This window comes from Buteo buteo, chromosome 7, assembly GCF_964188355.1.
Source record: "Buteo buteo chromosome 7, bButBut1.hap1.1, whole genome shotgun sequence".
NCBI classification, from domain to species: Eukaryota; Metazoa; Chordata; class Aves; order Accipitriformes; family Accipitridae; genus Buteo; species Buteo buteo.
Genome location: NC_134177.1, coordinates 18,169,905 through 18,178,016, shown reverse-complemented (window position 1 = coordinate 18,178,016; position 8,112 = coordinate 18,169,905). Strand labels below are relative to the sequence as shown.

At 36.7% G+C, this 8,112-nt stretch overlaps 1 protein-coding gene across 10 annotated transcripts in view; it reads right to left on the bottom strand.

Annotated features, from left to right (window-relative positions):
• Nucleotides 1-494: 494 nt before the first annotated feature.
• Nucleotides 495-8,112, bottom strand: part of TFDP2 (transcription factor Dp-2) — a 63,369-nt gene continuing 55,751 nt past the window's right edge. For 9 of the 10 annotated variants that reach the window (XM_075031764.1, XM_075031761.1, XM_075031762.1 and 6 more), the window contains one exon: nucleotides 495-7,449. In XM_075031764.1, the coding sequence (XP_074887865.1) occupies nucleotides 7,266-7,449 (184 nt within the window). In that variant the 3' untranslated portion in view covers nucleotides 495-7,265. The remainder of the gene's footprint in view (nucleotides 7,450-8,112) is intronic. The other variant, XR_012650975.1, reaches the window with a different exon arrangement.

Genomic DNA, 8,112 nt, shown 5'->3' with positions numbered 1-8,112 from the left:
GCACATATAATACTACCACATTCTTTTTTACACTACTCCTAGCCACATACAATGTGGTAGTAGAAATTAACACTATTTGATCAGGACAAAAAATCAGCATAGCTTAATAGAAGTCTTTCTGCAAAAATAAAACTTTATAATTTAAAGGTATTTGGAAAGAAAGAAATCTATGGAGAATTCAGAAATACGCAGCAAATTGTTTACGAGATGGACACCTTGGACTTTCTAGAAGACGCAAGAGTCTAACACAAGAAAAGGGAGAAAAATTTCTACCAAAGTGTTTGTGTGACACTTTAAGTCAATATATATGTTGGGGGAAAGACGAGTGGATTAAAAAATTAATGAAAACTTCAAATCCCATATAGTTAGCACCCTCATAAATTGGATTTGTCGGTGTTGCTTTTCTTCTCACCCACCATGTTTACAAACTCTCAGTTCAGCATTGAAAAAGGTCATAAAATACCTTTGTCCATGACTGGCCTTGTTCTTAAAAAAAAAAAAAAAAAAAAAAAAAAGTCTTATTTCATTTAAAAGTTAATGGAGTTTCAAGTGGTTTCTGCATTTTAAACATAAAAAGGAAGTGTCTCTACCACTCTCTACTTCCATGTAGAATATAGTAGATGTTAAAAAGTGGTACTGTAACTGGGGGACACATGGACCTGCTTTTACCATATACTGCGTGTTGCAGCGGCTCTGTAACATTGGTTGATGTGTATGTCAGTGTTAACTCATTGCCAAGGGATTGATCTATCGCCAGATCATCTAAGAAGTGCCAACAGACATGTACTGTTGTAAAAACTGTGCCTGTACTTGCTGGCTAGTTACTCCTGATGTGATGTAGGATATGCAAATACAAAGGTTGATGCCTTGGTCCTGGGGCATTATTTGCAGTCAGGACCTAAGGAACAAGGATGAACTTGTATCCTAGTTCTTCCAGGTTTGTTCAAAGCAGGATTAATTTTTTCACAGTAGGTACTTGTGAGATACAGTGTCGTAACATTTGCATATACTTCTCTGAAGTATTTTTCATAAGTACAGCCTGGCTTTAGAGACAAGGGAAATGTGCCAGGAACTTGTGTGATGGGTTGTGATTCAGCTGGTGTTTTCCTAGGGAAATTCTGGGAGATCCACTTAATCCCTGCATGAGTGCAACCAAATCTACTAATTGTTGAAGTTATGTTAGAGATTTAACCAACCCACCAAAAACACTGGAGACTGATTTTGTGGACTTAACCTTTTCTGGTCAATGTTTTAAATTTTGTGGCTGTTCAGAATAATTGTATGTGACCTAAAAATTTCAATGGGAAGGGCTATGGATACGTGGTGGTTTTTTCCCCTCTTGGACTGCCTGGGTCTTACGGGCATGCCACTGCTGCTTCATGGAAGGCACAAGAACCAGATAGTGCTAGGGATTAATTGCTCTGTTTCACTCAGCCTGGGTAATGAGAATAGGCTAAAAACAAGTCACTGTTGAAGACTCTTTTGTCTTGGAAAAAGTTTCCTATATACTGCACACATGAGTTTGATTTACATCTATAACTGGATTTAAATTTTACATAGCTGTATCCTGCTATCCCATGGTGTTAATATATTGAAAACACCTACACCTGGAGAGCATTAAGTACTTAAGAATGGTATTTAGAGATGTCAGAAGATTAAGTGCTTGCCACTTACTCTAGCCAGTACTAAGAAGAAATGCAACTGTGGGCTACTGGGAGGTTCCTTTATCTGCTTGGAATTATCATGGCCCTCCTACAGATACTGATCTGATCCAGGTTAGCCTGCTTTTCTTATTGGAGAAAGGAAAAACTAAGTTATTCATTTGCTCCATATTGTTCCTAAGCAGGAGGCTTTCTCCTGGGATTTGGATGGTTAGATCTCAGATATTTCTTCTGCCCAATTTTGAGCAAGGATTTTTGGTGTCCTGCAGGTTAGGTGGATATCCTAAATGTTGGATTCTTGGGTAGTGTCAAAAAGATGTAAGCAAAAAGAAGACATTTTGGGTTTGGCTGATCTTTGGGGTAGGCCAGACAACGTAGGAGTATTAAAGATGTAGAAATGAATATGCACTCTCTAAACAGCTGTGATAAACGGCCCCTTCAATTGTTACTGTCAGACTGCTTTTATGAGCATTCCCTCATCTAACTGTCAGTACCAGCTGGGTTAGGTATCCATGGATGCCAACTCAGGTAATTAGATTGAACGAGCTAGGAAGTACTTGTATGAGCAGCTCCACAGTGACATGAAAGGATATTAATACTTAACAGAGGGAATCAACAACTGGGAGCAATGTTGGTTGTGGGGATTTTTTGGGCAATATACCTGGGTCCGGGGGAAAACAGTTGCTCACAGCCTCTTAAAAACACACACCAGACTAATTTCTAACAGCTAAATAGGAAAGAGACAATCTGATTTGGGAACGTGGTTAAGTCTAAGGAATGAAAGTTTCAGGAAGTTTCATGGTACCAGGATTTGGTTATGTGAACACCTGCCAGCAGAAAATTAAGTATTTAGAGCTGGGAACATGCTTGCAAGGGTAGGTGTGTGATAATCAGAAATGAGGAATTATTTATTGGCGTATTACTTCTAAACATAGGTCAGAATTCAAGAAGTGGCACATTTAAAAAAAAAAATATAAACAGAGCAATGGTCCTTAGCCTCTTCCTTGTTCATCAGTAATGCTGCAATAGGCACCATAACCCAGTGCTGAAGGTTGAGACGCCTTCAGCCATAAAATATAGCAGGCCTTGGAGTAACTGAACCGCAGCATTTCTTTAAAATTAATTAAGCTTGTAGTAAGCAGAAGGATGTCACCTCAAAGTATGATTATTACTAGAATTTTTTAAATAAAAAATTTAAAAAGCTCATGCAGTCTTTTCCCAGCTTCATTATTTCTGGTTATTTAAAATACTTATATTCCTGAGAGACTCTTGTAATGAAAAGATATAAATTAGGTGGGTCAGTGAGAAGGTAACTTGTTTTGGTTTGTTTATACCCTGTGGTTACTGGCTTTGTTTTTATATTAATCCAAAACCCAAACGTCTTTAACTCACTAAAAGGAAAGTCGTCGATAAACTGCCTGCATTATTTTCAGCTGAAAAGAGCCAGTTAATTATAAAAATGAGTATTGCCCAGTGTTCAAATGTGATTAAGTTTCAGTTGTGCTCTTGAATTAAAATGGTGGATATGGTCAGAAGATAGAGCACTTGACATTTAAAACCTTAACTGTGGAATTCTAAATTCAAGGATCATTTTATGTATGAACTGGAGGGTTTTGTTTATCTTAACCAAATTCTAATTATTTTTTTTTTTATTAGGCCTTTTTACATAATGTTACTTCAGGCTGACTTAGTTGATCAGCACAAGTCCTTCTGTGGGTATTTGGTGTACTCAGCAATTTTCAGCAGCTCAAAAGGATTAGGAGTATTTGCAAGCTATAGTTGAAAAAAAACTAAGCAAAACCCTTAACCAAAATGGAAGTATCTGCAGTGTGGCTTGTACTAGGTTTAATGGAAGTTAGTTAAAAATCATACCTTCAGTTAAACTGGTATCATTTGCTTTAGTCTTTACTTAAATATATGTACTTTCTTAGATGGATTGTTGCCGTTAATTCTAGTGTTGAAATGAGAAGACCGGCACACCTTAATTTTAAAAACCAAAATCCACATACATTAGGTCAGATTTCCACATAATAGAAAAATGCTGTCTCCCACTCCTATTTTTTCATCTAGTTTGTGGTGCTGACTTTCTAAGTCAAATTCAGATTTTTCAAGCACCATAAAATAAATCCAGAAATAAAGCTGTTTACTGCAATATATATTAAAGCATTTACACATAACACTATATTGCTTGCAGCCAAGTGCCTTCTGAATGTATAACGAAGAAATAGTGTTCCAAGACAGAAACATGTCACGCATGAAGATTTAAATGTTAACTTTGTCTTATAAGAGATACCATCGAGTACCAGTTGCTACTTGTTTCATGCGAATGAATGTCATGGGTATTGCGCGAGACAAGAGAGGATGGTAACTGAACAGAAAATGGGAAAACCAGTCTTGCTAATGACAATTTTATTCTGGAAAGTATCTGCTGCTGGCCTTCAGAGGGAAGGCCTGCATGTTGAAGCAACTGAGCACAACTACTTCCATCAGCTTAGTGGGAGCTGTGTGGTTGCTTAATACCCTCAGTCTTCTTGTCACTCATAATTGCTCAAAGCTCCATTCAGATGCAACAGCTGCATTTTGTGAGGTCCTGCATTTACTTGTTTTGTTTTGGTTTTTTTTTTGTGTTGTTTTTTTTTTTAATATGTCAGCTAAGATCAAGAAGCATGATTGAAAGGCTTGCCTGAGATCATACATGACTGACTATGGCTGGATAAGGCCCAAAATTTTCCTAGTTCCCAGACTTTAGTGTAACCACAAGACTGCAGTGCTTTAGTTGAACTTCATCCTCAACTGGAACTTGGCACAAAGAATCCCAAGGAAGGAATTTCCTTTTGAAGTCTCTTCTAAATGTTATAACTTGTTTTGTCCTTTGTATTCAACTAGTTCAGGAAAAATAACTTTTAAAGTCTTGGTTCAACTGTCTAAATAAATGTTATGTGCTCCTAGATTTTTTTTTTTTTTAAGTTGATAGCTTGAAGATTGCCAGAAAGCAAGTAGTTACGCAGTCTGCTGCTTTGAAGGACATGGATATCAATGGAAGGAGGATATAATTGAAGATCTTCCTCCTGTAAAGCAGAAAAAGCACACTGACTGCTAATAAAATACATTCCATTTCTGGGCAGGAAGCCTTTTTTTGCCAGGTTCTTACAGTTCAAAGTGCTCCTCTTTAGCAATTGTTTAGTGTTTTGCTGGTTTTTCTTTTTACAGAGATCTTGAGTGGGAAATGTGAAGAAAGTGTGAAGTTAAATGTGCCCCTAATTTGTTGGGGCGGGTGGAATAATAACTTAAATGTTCCCCTCTTTAAGAGTTCTTTAGGATCCTGCATATATCAGATATCTTTGATCTCCCCTCTCCAATGAAAGCTGACTGACATGACAGGTTTTGAAAAAACAATGGGTTTTTAAGAATAAAGGCAATTACCTGTTTAAATTAAATGTCATTCATGAAGCTGACAATTCCATAGTAATATGTGTGGAGTATCTTGTAACCTTCTCATCTTATTTCAAAAGTGAGCCGCTTCAGTCAAGTGCATTGACTCTCTTGGCAAGAATTATTATTTTGCATTTGTAAAGCTTTTCTTCATATAGAGGTAGCGTTGCAGATTTGGTTGAAGTGAGGCGGTGTAAATCCCTCAGTCTGCTGTTGCCTGTGAGCCATGAGCACAGGACAGCCTTAACAGTCTTGCTCAGAGGGTGAATAACATGGTAGGCATATAAGAATTCTTATAATTTGTGCATTTGCAACTCACTTGTGTAAGCCAGATAGCTCTACTTGCTCAGTCAAGGTATACCTAAATAATGGTGCCGCCCTAACTGTACCGCTAATGCAGAAGTTCCAACTATCTGTGAAAAGTTTTTAAATTTTAAATGCAAACATGCCAGTGTGCTTGTATGTTACTCGCAGTTTTACCTGTCCTGTACATAGCTAGTTGTGTGCCAACTCTTGTACAACAGCCAGGTAGCTTTTTAGCTGGAGCCTCAGTTTATCTCACTAGCTCAGGCTTGGTGCTTTTGGATCTTGTTGGATTGAGTGCAGGTTTGTCTGTAAAAGATGATGTGGACATACCACACACTGTGCTAGAGCAGTCGAGGGATACAGTTTGCTGCCATTGCTCAAGCAAGTGACAGTATGACAAGCTGCCTGATCTCGTAACTAAGCAACAGAGCCAACGTCGTTGAGCTGACAGCTAATACACAGGTACTTAGAAACAGGTCAACTATTTACATACAGTATAAAAACTAAAAAGAAGTAACACTATTTTAAACTGGATTTACCTAATTAAAAAGTTAACTTCGAGACTAGCTAAAATACCGAATGTTAGACACCAAGGGATGAGTATATCTACAGTGTATTTTGCTCTGTTATTCAAAGTGTTTTTTTTTTAAAAAAGGTCTTTATGATTGGATGTGATGTTAACTATAGAACGCGGATTAATGGTTCAGATGGGATTCATGTTGTGTAATTTTAGCCCCAAATTATTTTAAAAAGTGGTTTGATACTACTATTTTTCTAAGGCATATCAAGGCGAGTACAACAGAAGTTCATTTTAAGAAAGTCTATCATAATCCAAGATGACTGGAATGCAAAACATGAAATGATGTATTGTTGAAATTTTATTTTTTTTTCCTAAGAACCTCAACCTTTGACTTTAGAAGTTACGTGACCTGCCCACCTTGAATTTGAATATACTGCCTTGACAACATGCTGCCTGAGCTCCTTAACATAAAGGCCTTTTTTTTAAAAAAAAAACAAAAACACATGCTATAAAATCAAAGGGGTTATAAAGTTAGAACAGTAAAGGAGAAGCTATACTGGATACACTATAATCTAGAAATACAATTTTTAAACTTTTTTTCCTTGAAAAAAGCTGGTGCAGAGAATACTGCTGTTTTTATCCTGACGGTTTAATAATGGCTAAGAATAATCACTTATTTGTAATAAATTAGGTCTGCAGTATAAATGAACGTACGAACCTTTCAAAACAGACATACTATTGTTAACTTTTAGAGTATCTAAAATGGATTTAAACTATTTCAAGATTCATTTAATCACTTGCAATTTATATTACTTTAAGAATCTTCTATACAGCAAGTTGAACAGAAAAAAGCAAACATTCTAACAGCCCCTTTGCCCTAGAACAATTTTCATATAAGATAGTTTTAAATAGCTATTTTAGCGCATTTGCGCATGCTCTCTCTTCCCCCTTTTTCTAAAGGTAGCACAGCCAAAAGACAATGCACGAATTGGTGTTTGTTGACTGACTCTGTTTTCTTCTCCATCTGGTAAAGATAAGGGGAAGACAGAATGTCCCAAAACGGAAAACATGAACTCGATGTTTACTTTGCCAAATCTCCAGGGACTTTGTTCTTCTCCTTGTTTATAGTTGATAAAAAACAAATTTCTCTGTGTCTGTGTGTCACTCCGTGTTCAGTTACAAAAAGTTTTCAATTTCAGCTGTGGATGAATTTGTTTGAAGCTTCCATTTTGCTTCACTGAACACAGTGCAAACCAAGGCAAGAAACTTTTAAGTAAAATCCAAGCAGGAGCTCCCATTAAGAATATTTATGAGCAGCATTTTGTATATTCTGTGTTCTACTGTCCTTATTCTGGGGAGGAAGAATCCTCATCTTCATCCTCTTCATCTTCATCATTGAATGAGCATGGAGTTTCTCCCCGTGATTCAGAGTGGCGTGATGTTGCGCTGCTGGACTGTTGACTGCTAGGGGCAAGAAACTGCCCAGTTGCTAAGGCCACTTCAGCATCCAAACACAACCCTGGATTCTCACTATCAAAACAACAGAAATGTCGAAGTTTAGAGCATTTCTCGTGAAGTTTTAAGCTTTCTTTTTGGCCTCTGCTTTTCCTTACTTAAAGAAATGCTACTAACAAGGAAAAATCCAAAAGCTTTACATTTAACACAGCTAATAGTTATGAAAACTGCTAAAATACTGCAAAGTCACATAAAAAAGATTACTGGATGGCTTTTTTTTCCATAACCAACTAGCAGAATTGCTCAAGCCAAAGAAAGCTTAGAAAAGAATAAATCCATCACAATTTTGTCAATACACAGAAATGTTTCCAATATGAAATTAAGCTATTAAATGCTATGAAGAACCTGTCCCAGAATAATCCCTCTTTCCATTTTCTAAGTTACAGGTAACCTCCAAGCAAAGTATGGTTGTTGAGGTGTTTTTTGGATTGGGTTTTTTGTTGTTGTTGTTTTTTAATTTAAAATTATAATTAGACTGTGTGGACTAAACCTCTTTCAAGAGAGTTTAAGCAGTAGTGCATTTAGACACCAAACATTCTCTTGTATTCTTCAGAAGTATTATCAGGCTTTTTTTCCACATGTAATTACATATTTGTAGTCCATGCCCAGACAGGAATTTAAGGTTAATCAGGAAAACTCTATCCTTATTATTAGGGCTTGGAAGTGTTTGTATTCTTT